A 14,005-nucleotide genomic window follows, 5' to 3' on the forward strand; every position below is an offset into this window, starting at 1 on the left:
TTTCATCCAATTATTTTGATAATTGAGGCAATAACTATGTGACACATGTTTGAAAGAAAATCTTTCGCTGGAGTTTTTGTTTGAACACGACCTTCGAAGAGCACCCAACGTCGGGATCACCACGAAAACCAAACCCGACCTTCAGCCATCTCCAAAGCACCTGCAAGAAGGAAAAATAGTGAGAAAAACGATAAAGAAAGAGAGAAAATCGACTAAGTCAAACCTTACGAAATCGACGTCAAAACCTCTGATTTACGCAACGAAAACAATCCCAAAGACCTCTACACACTAAGGATAGATTTCGACGTTGCTTAGACGTCATACACCATCGGGTAAGGAAGACAGAACGTCAGATTTTCAAGCCCTCTCAAATCCGAGAGTTTTAGGCCCTTACGAACCAAACAAACAAACAATGTTATAGACGAATAAGCAAATTTACAATTTGTTGCAATTATTATAATTTTGACATTATATTTAATTTTTTTTCGTACAATATAGTAAAATCAAAGTTTTATGATAATTATGATAAAAATTAATATAGTTGGAGGTTAAAAGTTAATTTTTCTCTAAATCAAAATTAGTTACAATATATAACAAGGTTAGTTTTGCAATTTTTAAAAGAAGAAAGAACTTTATGAAAGCTATTTTGCAAAATAACCTTAGTCGTTTACGGGGAGCATGCCACGTGGCATGACCAGTGGACTATTTAGATATTTAGGCTTAAAAGTTACCATAGTGCCCTTCTAAACCCAGACTCTCTGGGTGGCTTCTTCGCGCCTATTAGCTCACAATGGCAAAACCCTAAAGAAAGTTCACTGTCGCTCTCACTGCAAATGCCATTTCTCCAGCTTTGATGCTCCATCCATGGCGTCCAAAATGGCGATTCTTTCTCGAACTCAAACCCTAATAAGAAACTCGAACCTCAACAATGTCTGCTTCTTCAAGCCCATTACCACCTTCACATTTCTTTCTCAAGAACCTCAGCTCGCTAATGAACCAGCGGACATTCCTTCAACTCCACTTCCGCCAAATCCCGCCTCCGGCAGCCCTCTTTACAATGAGAACTGGCGTAATCCAATACCCAACGCTTCTCGGACTCTGTCAATGATCCCCCTCGGGTTCCTTAACCAATCCCCGAGCTCTCGCATTGAGGCATTGTCTCAAACGCTCGATGTTCAGAGCTTGTTGAACGTTTTTGCTGATTGGATGGCTTCCCAGCGCTGGGAAGATATGAAGCAGTTGTTTGAATTTTGGATTCGGTCTCTGGATAAGAATGGCAAGCCTAATAAGCCGGATGTTAACTTGTATAACAATTATTTGAGGGCTAACTTGATGGTTAACGCCTCGGCTGGGGAGCTTCTGGATCTAGTGGCTCAAATGGAGGACTATGCGATATCACCCAACACTGCATCATTCAATTTAGTATTAAAGGCGATGTATCAGGCTAAGGAGACTGAGGCCGCTGAAAAATTGATTGAACGGTCAGATTTTGAACCTTATTCGTCATTCAATCTTCAATAAATGTGTGTTCTTCTTTTATCTGTCAACTGCTTTTGTTCCGTGCGTCTATAGATTAACCTCTTTAACGAACTCCTTTGTTATTGCTTGTTTATTGGGAATTAAAAGCTTATCGTTCTCTTGGTCTAGCATTGATCCTTGATCATCAATTACCTTCGAAGTTACTCGTACAGTTTGAAATCTTTAGGATATTATTTCAACTGAAAAGTTTCTAGATTAGGTCCCCATGTAAAACTTGATGATAATAAAATGCTTCCGGGGGACAATAATGGTAGTTGTTTCAAGTGAATATCTGGAAAAGCATATCAATTTTCAGGGATCAATACTACTTTTAGGTATTGGTCTTGATTGTAGTAATCTCTCAGGCTCTTGAGGGAGTTTTCTTATTAATCAATGTGAATGAAAATTAAAACCAAGTGCAGTAACATAACGATTAAACTTAAACACAACTAATTACAACAGCTTATTAACTAATCAAAGAATAAAATAATGATGAGTTATTATCCCCCTCAAGGAAATTCCCAGATGCTTGAGTTGGACCGCAGAAACAGCAAACGAGCACTTGGATGTGGCTTAGTGAATAGATAAGCATTTCTTGAGTAGTGGAAATTTTGATGAAGTTCAATATCTTTACGAAGAACACGCTTGTGTATAAAGTAAAAATCTATTTCCACGTGCTTCCATCAACCATGGAAAATTGGGTTGTGAGCTAGTTGAAAAGCTGAGACATTATTTGCATTGGACTATATTGCAGTTAAGCGTGCTTTTCTCTATATTGCAATTTGTTGTGCTTTGAACCTGATTTACTGTTAAGTATGCTTTTCTCTACAAGAACAGTGGCCTTTAAGCATCGTTGTCATAAGTTATAGGCTTTAAACATAATTTTCTTTCTTGTTATCAGTATGTTGCAGACAGGAGAAGAGTCAATGCCTGATGATGAATCATATGATTTAGTAATTGGAATGCTGTTGTCAACAGATCAGATTGATGCTGCATTGAAATATATTGACTTGACTTTAAAATCAGGTCATATGCTGTCGTTGAAAGTGTTCACTGAATGTGTGCGGAGCTGTGTTAAAAAAGGCAGGCTGGACACACTGGTGTCGGTAATTGATAGGTGCAAGGTAATAAACCAGTTCAATTAATGGCTAAGAAAAGAATTTTTTGCTTGTTGCTTCATTACTTCTCCTGTTGGTGTAACAGGCAACTGTTCAGAATAAAGCTCTTTGCCCAACATGGAACTTGTGTAATTATATCGCTGAAGTAGCCACGCAAGAGGATAATAGTAAACTTGCTTATTATGCTCTAGAATTTACGGCCAGATGGATTGCTCGAGGTGAAAATGCGAGGCCTCCAGTTCATCTTTCTGTAGATGAAGGAATAGTTGTATCAGCTCTTGGAACTGCAGGTAGAACCTACAGCTCTTCTCTTTTAGATGCATCTTGGGCAATTCTAAAGCGCTCATTGGGACAAAAGAAGGTTCCAAATCCTGAATCTTACCTTGGAAAGATTTATGCTCTTGCATCATTTGGGAATCTGCAAAGGGCCTTTACTACCCTACGTGAATTTGAAGAGGCTTATAGGACTTCTGATGATGGAGCTGGTGAAGAAATGTTTTCTCCATTCACTTCTTTATATCCATTAGTTGTGGCATGCTCTAAGAAGGGTTTTGAGACTCTGGACACGGTATAACTTTCTACCAGTAAAAATTAAGAATCTATAATATGTTACCTTGCATTTACAATATTCAAATGATTGATGCCTTCTGCTAAGTTCCTACATATAACCAGGACATGAAGTGTTTCAATAAAATTTAATTTTGTCAGTTCCTACAAATCTTGGAGATAGTTTTCTTTGTCAGTGCCATATATGGGCTCTCATCAAATAATAACGTTTGTTGTGGGAGGTCTAGAAGAATATTAACTATTACTATGATAAAAATCAACTGAGGCAAGTAGAGTGCAATTGTCTCTCTCACAGAACACGAACACAAAAGGTTAGTTGATGTGTTTCATATTAGATACATGGCATGCTTCCGTTGTTGAAACATGATAATCAGTGACTAAATTAAGAAGTTCATGGTAGGTGAGTATTTTTATTTCTTTCCTCTAATTCATCGGAGTTTCCAATCTAATTTTCTCTCCCTTTTTAGGTTTATTTTCAACTGGAAAACTTGAGCCGTGCAGATCCTCCTTACAAGTCTGTTTCTGCATTGAATTGTGTGATTTTAGGCTGTGCAAATATATGGGACCTTGATCGTGCATACCAAACGTTTGAAGCAATTGGTTCCAGTTTTGGTTTGACCCCTGATATCCATTCATACAATGCTCTGATATACGCATTTGGAAGGCTAAAGAAGGTCAGCCTTTAACCTTTTATACCACTCCCTTGTTCACACACAAAAACTCACGTGCAATTAGCTGCTGAAATTCCATGGACTGCTGATGGTTGGTGGCTGAAAAAACTAACATTTGACAAGTGTCATTTATGGGTTAGATTGCTGTGTTTTTGTTGCGAGAGGGGTCTGAATGCGTAATTAAGCATTACGTGCTCTCTACGGCACGCACTGCAGGGGTTCAATGCACAGTCAAATATTTCTTATGGATATCACACATATTTATACACCATATAAACTGAAAATTTTGCTGACTTACTATGGTCACTTGACAGACATTTGAAGCTGCAAGGGTATTCGAACACTTGGTAGGTTTGGGCGTCAAACCAAATGCAAAATCTTATTCACTGCTTGTTGATGCTCATATCATTAACCGGGATCCCAAATCAGCTCTCTCCGTGATCGATAACATGGTGAATTTTTCGTTTCAATTGACTTGTATTCATCTGTATATCCGTGTTCTTATCACGGTGGTGCTAATTACGTCACAAAACATTTTTGGAAGGTAACTGCTGGATTTGTACCTTCAAAAGAAATGCTGAAAAAGGTAAGGAGGCGCTGTATGCGAGAGATGGATTACTCTAGTAACGATAAGGTGGATTACCTGGCCAAAAATTTCAAAATTCGAATGGGAACAGAGAATCGTAGGGATATGCTGTTCAATCTGGACTACGGCACCAATTATGTTGCATAATAGGTAAACTTCTAAGCAGAAGCAATACTCGCAATCCAAATATAATCCGAACATGTTCATCATCTTAACTAAAAGCGTAAGAATGGTGTAGTTCATGGAAATGTTGAAGTTGATTAAATCTAGTTGATATTTTGCAGGCTTTCATTCCTACTTGGAAAATCTGAGCTGCGCTAATTGGTATGCCAAGCCTGCCAGCAGAGTTTTGCCTCTTCACAAAGATATGTCATTCTATATTTGTAAATTATTAGAGTCAACAAATTTCAATCTTGGCGGGATGAATGTTAGGATCATGCCCTTTTCACCATTTAGATTCATATATATTTGTTTGACGTCTTCCCAGAAAATTAGTGAACCAAAACTGAGTTCATTCATTTTGACTTTGGTGAATAATATGTCCAACTGGAATTTTGCTGTATCTACCTCTTTCAGCAGTTCTTTTACCTTCTGTTGGAATTTTTTCGGGTACGGATACTCTTATTTATTGTCTGTCATATCAGTATCGGAGTTTACCCGTGTAAAAAAAAAAAAAATTATGAAGATAGATCTTTAGTGTGGACAAGAACAAGGAGAGTATTCAACTCTCATATTACTTAGATTTTTTTTTCTGAATCAGTGGTGTTGTTGGATGATGAAAGTCCCACATCGGCTAATTTAGGGAATGATCATGGGTTTATAAACAAAGAATACTCTCTCCATTGGTATGAGGCCTTTTGGGGAAGTCCAAAGCAAAGTCACGAGAGTTTATACTCAAAGTGGACAGTATCATACCATTGTGGAGAGTCGTGTTCGTTTAACAGGTGTCTCGCAGAGAATAAGATGGTTACAATTGTTTTTGTTTTTTCGGTAGTAAACATGGTAAAGGTGAGGTTAGAGATGGAAAATGGCAAGTGCTATGCTTTAGGCCACAAATGCAGGCCGGCCATATTGTTATATGCTTCTCTCGTCTTATGTAGCTGGGGTATTGTTAGCTATTGCAACTCATTCGATCATGTACGTATTGTTCATAATATCGGAACATCTTGAACATCCATTCATCTGGGTTCTCTCGAGGCATTGGACTCACACGTGTCCATGTCACATCATTTACGGACTCTGTACCCAATAGCAGGTGTATGATCTAACCTCGACATATGAGCTAGGGTGCGATGTCGGCACACGCATGTTGTCCGACACTATCCTTGAAAACTCCATCTCAAAAGTTGTTCGAGACACTTGTCTCGCAACGCTCGCCCCATTGTAATATATGTATGTGCCATAGGGTAGTTTGCTTTGGCTACCGGGCTCAGTGGTGGTGGAGAGTTGACATCATGCCTCTCTCATGATACATTTTGAGGCATTTTTAATTTGACAGGTGTAGATATGATTTTGGCGAACATATATACCTTGTTGTGAAGCGTCGTCCGGTATTCGATTGACACCAAATTTGGTGAACTTTCATTTTTCATAAGGATGGACTTAACTTCACAGCTGTATGCCCAAACTTCTTCTAAACCCAAACTTTCGAGGTTAAGGCTCGGGACCCTATCCAACCCTTCATCAAGCCTATTTTGTCTCTCATGTCGACATCGTTGCCTCCGTCTCACTTGTGCCTCAATTTGGCTTCAAATGCTCATTTTCTTTGGTGTGTTAGATGATGCACCGTCCTCTTCGGTTGCATCATGACTCGCTTATCTTGGCCTTCAAATGGTTGAATAGGCGCCACTTGAGAGTCACCACTTTGCTTGTCTCTGACACTAGGGTTACAACTTACTCTTTTCCTAATATTTTAGAATATGTTAATTATTTCAATTCAAATTGAAATTAATATTTCTAATTTTTTTTTTATAAAAAATTAAATATAAATGAATATGAATTGAAATTATAACAATAAAATGTTGAATTATTAAAGAAACAGAAATATTATATAAATTCAATTAAAAATCGGAAGATAATGTTTTGAATAATATATTATTTTGAAACATTGCAATAAATAGGTTGTCTAAATATTTTTGGATAATTTTTTTTTTATTTATAAATTTTATTGTAAAAAGAAAATAGGTTAAATTAACCCATTGGTCTGTACGGGGCAACTGATTCTGTTTGTTCATCTTAGTAGGAAACTCACCATCGACAGAAGGCGTAGCGCTAATTTCGAAGGCCATGGAAATTTTGATCTACAGTAGTTGAAACCTGCCGGTGAGCTCTAATTGTTTGCAGGATTCTGCTTCTCTTTTCGGTCTGAGGTTTGAAAATTTTATTTTCTGCAATTCCGATCAGCTGTAGCTATTTAGTTTCAGGGCAATTCATTTGAATGATTTGAATTAGAGTCTAAGGCCTTCAAGCTTCGAATCACCTCACATGGATCGGAAAAATCCTCAATCAGAAGTGTTCTTGGAGGAATGGAATGGTTCTTCATTATCGGAGCTTCGGAAGACTGCCACCATAACTGTTTCTCCTTCCCTGTCCATTCAAAGGCAATGTTCTGATTCCCTTCCCATCTCAGATTCCATTCACCACTTTTGGAAATTTGCGATTGATATTTCCTCTTTCTTTTTTTCAATCTATAGATCTGGTTCTCGTTTCAAAATCGTGGGGAGACGATTCTTTGACGCGTTTGTACCGGAGGCAAGCTTGTGTTTGGATTTCTTCGACTCTATGTAGTGTCCTTGATTTTTTTTTTTTTTTTTTTTTCTTTTTCCTTTCTTATTATCAATCGTTCGTTCAATTGCAGGGGTTTCCTAGTAGTGTGACCCCCGATTATGTTCCTTTTCAAATATGGGACTCATTGCAGGTAAAAGTTTAATTTACTTGTTTCTCACCTGTTACATTTGGCAATCTTAATCACCATGAATATGAGCTGATGTCAATAATAAAATGTTTGGAATGGATGAATTCAAGCAACAGTGGTTAGTTTTCTAGGATTTTACATCTTAAGAGTTTTCTTGATGACAATATGTTGTAGGGTCAAGTAACCTTGAGATTAGTCGAGATGTGTGCAAATTGGCTAAGATACTCATAGATTACAAAATAAACATTTGGCAATATTATGGTTTGCATAGTAACATTTTCCAGTGAGAACAGTGAGTTCTTGAGTTATGATTTTCATCGTCTTTCAGGGTCTATCGACATACATTAGGACCATGCTCTCTACCCAAGTAAGGCCTTTTTATTATATATATATAAACATGTGCAGTTCAGGTTCTTCTAAATTTAATATGCATGTACGCCCAATCTATCCTAGGCTCTCCTGAGCGCCATTGGGGTCGGAGAGCAATCAGCAACTGTCATTGGTGCAACATTTCAGGTAAACTCATAACTGAACTTTTGATAATCGATCTCAAGTTTTTGTGGCTTGGAAGATAGATACCTGTAATAAATGTGCTGTTAGTTAATAAATTTCTCTTTCTTTTCTGTTGCAACTTTTCCAGTGGTTTTTGAGGGATTTAACTGGAATGGTTGGAGGTATCTTATTCACATTTTACCAGGTGTGCTGTTCTCTTCTGTAATCGTAAATAAATCTATATCTAATTTACTTGCATAGTAATTTGCTTGAAAATTTGTTCCATAATAGCGTAAATAAAGGGGAAAGGGGTTTTGGATGCAGATACAATTTTATACTTAGTCTTCTCCTACTAAATTCTTTTGTAATCACAGCCTTTAAATGGTTATAAACAACTGAAAGGTTTTCTTTTGCTAGTTTTTTCGGGGAGGGGTAATCTCTACCCATTGCCCTTAGGTTGTCTCGTTTGTTCCTTTTGATGAATACACACATGTTTCCTATCGAAAAAGAAAAAAAAAAAAAAAATAGTCTTCTCCTATCAAATTCAATATTTTGTTGTAATAATATTTATAGAATTCAAGACTTGTAGAGTTAGTCTAGAATTCAGTTCACCATTTTTATTATGAATCCTCTTTCTTGGTTATGATATAGCAACAACAATTGTCCATTTCAGGGATCAAATCTGGACAGCAATGCCAAAATGTGGCGCTTGGTTGCAGATTTCATGAATGATCTTGGTATGTGTATTTTCCCCCTTATTCCTTACTTAACCTGCAATAAGTTCTCTTTCTAGGACAAGTACATGCAGAAATGTGGGTATCTAGTGGATTAGACTTATCCATTTCCTTCTGATTTTTCCTTTATATCTTTTCCGTGGAGAGTTTCCGTTGTAATGTAAATTATCATCTGCTTAAACCGTTGTTCATAGCTAAGCAAACTAACCTACAGCCATGGAATTGTTGAAGTAAATAGATCTCTAATTTTCGGAAAGATTACTACACTGAGCATTTTCACTTTTCCATGTTGCATTTTGAATTGTATGTCCTAAGATAACCAACGACTTTGTACTGAACAGGTATGTTGATGGACCTCGTTTCCCCCTTGTTTCCTTCAGCATTTATGCTCATCGTTTGCTTGGGGAGCCTGTCAAGATCATTCAGTAAGTCCTTACAGATTTTAGAAATTTTCATGTAAACATGGTATTGTCATGTAAATGTTGAGATTTTTCTAATGGTATCGTGTTTCTACGTTGTTATAAATAATGTTATATTAGTTCAGTGAAAAAAACATTTTCAAATTGATATTTAGCTCACATTTCATCTTTAGTTCAGTGATGAAGTTAAACTTTAAACTTTAAACTTTAAACTTTAAACATTTAATTTCATTAGAGTACACCATAAACTTCGATAAGTATTAAATTTGTACACATTCAAAACCAAGATAGAAAATTACCCTTTAATCAATCAATAAATCATGTAAAGTTCAACTAACAAAACACCAACATGTTGACTCAAAAGGGACCAAGCCAATTCGAGAAACGCCCGATTGTTGCTAAAAAAACATCCAATACAGTTTGAAGGACTAGTACCTAAAAGATATAGCCAAAAAAAACTTTAGAAAAATGGAACTCAAGAGGAAAGGAGGGTAGTTTTGGTGGTTAGGGTGGTCATGTGTTGTAGACTTATGGATGATACTAATTCGTGTATTCAACAGAAAATAAGCATGCTGTTTGGACTTCATATTTTAATTAATTGGATGTAATCCTTAATGCTAACTATAGATTTCAATCCAAATCAGCCGGTGTGGCAAGTGGAGCTACTAGAGCTGCTTTAACACAACATTTTGCCCTTCAGAATAATGCTGCTGATATATCTGCCAAGGTATAGCGCAAGCCACTTTCCAGGTGAAGAATGATCTCTGATCCAGATATATTGTAATGACAATTGTCACTCTTGCACCAATAGGAAGGAAGTCAAGAAACAGTAGCAACAATGGTAGGCATGGCGATTGGTATGCTCCTTGCTCGTATTACCATGGGATGCCCACTGGCCATCTGGGTTTCTTTTCTATCTCTCACGTTGTTCCATATGTACGGTGAGTTATTTGCTTGAACAAACCCTCGCTTTATAGTATATGTTGCGTGACATTTAGTTTTTAAATTTCTGAATTGGTAAGAGTTCAAATTTTACTCCTCCATCTCTTATGAACACGTTAACTTTTCTTAATCAAATTTTCTTAATAGTATTTTAGGTTCAAAATGTTTATTCGTCTCCATAAAAAGAAAAAAGATGGAAAATATATATTTATGTAGTCATGGTAGATTTCAAACGTGCCTTGGTAGGTCTGTCACAATTTTGTAAAATTCTGCTTGTGAATTTGTGCAGCAAATTACAAGGCTGTTTGCTGCCTTTCCTTGACTTCACTCAACCCTCAGAGGTGTTCAATTGCTTTGCAGCATTTTATTCAGACTGGCCAAGGTGATGCCCGATGTCTTTATTCTTTCCTGTTGTTACTGATCATGATTCATTTTCTGGATGGTTCAGGGCTATTTGTACGTATGTACACTGTAAATTCCATTCACACGCGTTAACATGTGATTTATGCAACAAAACTATTTTAAAATCTACCTCTTTCTGCGATAAATAAAAATTTGCTGTTCTCTAATCTCTTTGTTTAAAGAAAATTTACCATGCGACTGAACCTGCATTCAGTTCTCTCTCCTCAACAGGTTTCTAAGATGGAGCATGTTTTACCCACATGGGTTTCTTCATGGAGTTTAAGGAGTATTAAGTTAATCCATACACGTGTAAGATTAGGAGAGAGGATCTCTTCACTTCATTACTCAGAAATGTGAGTTTTTACATACCAGCTTTTTGACTTGCTTGCCCTTTTTTTTCTTTTCTTATTATTTAGATAAGAAAAAGACATTCATTTGACAAATAAATGACAAAGAAGCAGGTTAAGCCAAAGTGTTATAAAAAAGGTTTTCAAATGGACAAGTTTTGGATGCAATAATTACAAGACTCAATATGAAAGAACTCCCAAGAGTTTAAAATGCTGGCATATGTGGAAGCGAAAATAGAAGTGGTTGTAAATGTACTATTGTTTACATTAAATACATTAATAAATAAATAAACTAGCGACGCGATACTCCATAAATAGATCAATCAAATATGGTTTATCATTAGGATTTAGGCAATATAGTATATCCGTTGCAAGTGTCAAGAAATTTACTTTTATTTAAAGAACACATGCGATTGGAAGACTGAATTTTGTCTGGTTATCTGTCATAGTTTTTCTTTTCCACAGTTCATAAAACTGATATATGGCTAATAACATTATTTTGGTATAGGAAGGAGCTGTTGCAATTGGCAGGTGCCAATAGTAACAAAGGTTGGAGTACTTTTAAATATTTTCCGAAAGATAGGTTTGAGCTGTATTTTATAACTGCATCTGATCATATGTTATTCGTTTGCCAGTGAAGTACCTTCTAATGGAGAGGAAGGCAATTATCTGTGTTATTGTGCGAAAAGATGCAACTGCTCATGACATCTTCCAATCATTCTTTCATGCACTTGTTACGGCTTATGTTCCTGATCAGGCGTCTAGGCATTTGGAAAGCCTGTCGTGGATGGACAAACATTATGAAGATTTTATTCAAAAGGTTTTTTTTTTCTTTTTTTCCTTTTTCTCTTTAATGTTTCTGAACTTCATTAAGTTGCAAAATTTCTCTTCCTTTCTTCTTTTCTTAGCCTTTTCTTTTTGGTTATAAAAAATCGTAAATTTTCATTAATTTTTTGAGAAAATGATACGAAAAACTTCCTCGAAAGTAACTCACAAGAAACCACTTCATCAAGACTGCAAGAATTAATAACAGAAGGGTAGAAATTTAGCAAATGGCCCAAATCTAATCTTAATCTCTTCTCTTCTCGCTATAATTTATAAGGTTTCCTTTCATCGAACTCCCTGTTGGCAGCTTTTTGTTCTACTCCCACAACATTTGCCTTTTCCCGGTGGTTCAACTGTTCAACTGTTCTCCCAGTTAGCGGAGTATATACATAAAGCCTGTTTAAATTTAAACCTCCAGCCTTTGACTGAAGGGACGGAGAAAAATGAGTTGATCCTTTTGTTAGGAATCACGACCCTCCACAATGGTATGATATTGTCCACTTTGAGCATAAGCTCTCATGGCTTTGCTTTAGGCTTCCCCAAAAGGCCGGTACGAATGGAGATGTATTTCTTACTTATAAACTCGTGACCAACCCCTTAATTAGCTAATGTGAGACTCCTCTTCCAACAATCCTCAACACCTTTTAATCATTATTCACATATAGAGGACACTAGTCTGGAAGCAAAACCATCTAGAGCAGAACCGTTCTCGAACGGTACCTACATTTTCTCCTACCATCCATAGCCTAAAAAAAGAGAGAGTGATAGAGAGAGAGAGAATGTCTGCCCGTTCAGAATTCCAGATACATGGATGCATGAATTGCATGGTAGGAAGATATTACTTGCCAACACCTAACGTATGGGAAAAATCATGCTTTTTTTGAAGCTTGCTATAATTATCTGTAAATTGGAATAGAGTTGAACTATATGCCTTGGACTTTTGTTCATTCTTTCATATAGAGTACAATTCTCAGCCACATGTGATGATATTTTCATTACTTTTCATTCGGTATATTTGTAATTTTCATTGCATTTACACTATTCAATTACCTTTTAGCTGAAGCTGTCGGGTTGGAAGACAGATCGTCTACTATCTCCTTCTGTTTGTTGGAGAGCCAACTGGGTCTGCAGTCCCAGAGATGAGAAACTTGACTAAACCTCAGTGGTCACTAACCATAAAAGAGCAGCACAAGGAGGTACCCACTAATATAAACTGTTTCAAATTCAGACACTCTCAGTGGCATATTCACAATATTGGTTGATACTCCCTGCTTGTGAATGGTGCAAACCTGAAAAGTATTGTCAATATGCTGTTTATGGCCCTATAGTTTTTAAACAGCACCATGCAAATCTGCTTATGACCTTGTAGTTTTTAGTGAAACTTATAAACAGCACGTTTTTAGTGAAACTTATAAACAGCACTCATTTGATTATGCTTTCTGATATTCTGCCACTGGATTCATTCTGACCTTATAGTTTATAATGAACCTTATGAACAGCATTTATTTGATTATGCTTTCTGATATTCTGCCACTGGATTCATTCTGATCTTATAGTTTTTAATGAACCTTATGAACATCACTCATTTGATTATGCTTTCTGATATTCTGCCACTGGATTCATTATGACCTTATAATTTTTAATGAACCTTATGAACAACACTCATTTGATAATGCTTTATGATATTCTGCCACTGGATTCATTATGACCTTATAGTTTTTAATGAACCTTATGAACAACACTCATTTGATAATGCTTTCTGATATTCTGCCACTGGATTCATTCTGACCTTATAGTTTTTAATGAACCTTATGAACAACACTCATTTGATAATGCTTTATGATATTCTGCCACTGGATTCATTCTGACCTTATAGTTTTTAATGAACCTTATGAACAACACTCATTTGATAATGCTTTATGATATTCTGCCACTGGATTCATTCTGACCTTATAGTTTTTAATGAACCTTATGAACAACACTCATTTGATAATGCTTTATGATATTCTGCCACTGGATTCATTCTGACCTTATAGTTTATAATGAACCTTATGAACAGCATCCATTTGATTATGCTTTCTGATATTCTGCCACCGGTTGTTTCTTTTTTATAATACTTGGCTGCAAATTTTTGAAAAGCATACATTAATTGTTCTTGCAATTATGCATTTAGGCTTGCAGTTAAATATAAAACAGGTTAGAAGCTCTCTCTAAGAAGAAAAACTCATTCAAAGTGCTGCGGGCAGTGGCAAGAGCTGATCAATATTCCTGCAGAAAATCAGGCTTACATTTATGCTCAATCCTGTAGTATTAAGAATTAGAAAACCATGACCAATTTTTATATTCAAGAGCGGCTATCTTTTACTCATTTCTTTTCGAGTCTTTGAATCAGCTTGAAACCGACCGATATCGTTGAACTATATTCATATTAGTCATAAATCAAGTTTTTATGCATCGTAATAATTTGTGA

The 14,005-nt window shown here is 36.3% G+C and overlaps 2 protein-coding genes across 11 annotated transcripts; both read left to right on the top strand.

Annotated features, from left to right (window-relative positions):
• The first annotated feature begins 769 nt into the window (after nt 1-769).
• LOC111805929 (pentatricopeptide repeat-containing protein At1g26460, mitochondrial) lies at nt 770-5,022 on the top strand. The gene is made up of 7 exons (XM_023691229.2): nt 770-1,481; nt 2,420-2,642; nt 2,722-3,204; nt 3,671-3,877; nt 4,189-4,326; nt 4,419-4,610; nt 4,745-5,022. Exons 1-6 carry the CDS (start codon nt 865-867, stop codon nt 4,605-4,607), a joined length of 1,857 nt encoding a protein of 618 aa, XP_023546997.2. The 5' UTR covers nt 770-864; the 3' UTR covers nt 4,608-4,610; nt 4,745-5,022.
• Nucleotides 5,023-6,627: 1,605 nt separating this feature from the next.
• Nucleotides 6,628-13,903, top strand: RUS3 (root UVB sensitive protein (Protein of unknown function, DUF647)). Of its 10 annotated transcripts, none has more exons than XM_087128378.1 (17): nt 6,628-6,782; nt 6,884-7,060; nt 7,154-7,211; nt 7,318-7,377; nt 7,703-7,741; nt 7,828-7,890; nt 8,015-8,071; nt 8,540-8,603; nt 8,942-9,025; nt 9,664-9,746; nt 9,831-9,960; nt 10,251-10,343; nt 10,578-10,716; nt 11,219-11,259; nt 11,346-11,530; nt 12,593-12,731; nt 13,709-13,903. In XM_087128378.1, the coding sequence occupies exons 2-16, from the start codon at nt 6,945-6,947 to the stop codon at nt 12,689-12,691; spliced, it is 1,311 nt and encodes a 436-aa protein (XP_086984504.1). In that variant the 5' UTR covers nt 6,628-6,782; nt 6,884-6,944; the 3' UTR covers nt 12,692-12,731; nt 13,709-13,903. The 10 variants fall into 10 exon arrangements, with proteins under 10 accessions (XP_086984504.1, XP_086984509.1, XP_086984503.1 ...); XM_087128383.1 differs by having other exon boundaries at nt 13,717-13,903; XM_087128377.1 differs by lacking the exon at nt 13,709-13,903 and having other exon boundaries at nt 12,593-13,060.
• Nucleotides 13,904-14,005: the final 102 nt, after the last annotated feature.

The sequence above is a fragment of the Cucurbita pepo genome, chromosome 11 (assembly GCF_057944985.1).
Source record: "Cucurbita pepo subsp. pepo isolate OVF chromosome 11, ASM5794498v1, whole genome shotgun sequence".
Lineage (NCBI taxonomy): Eukaryota > Viridiplantae > Streptophyta > Magnoliopsida > Cucurbitales > Cucurbitaceae > Cucurbita > Cucurbita pepo.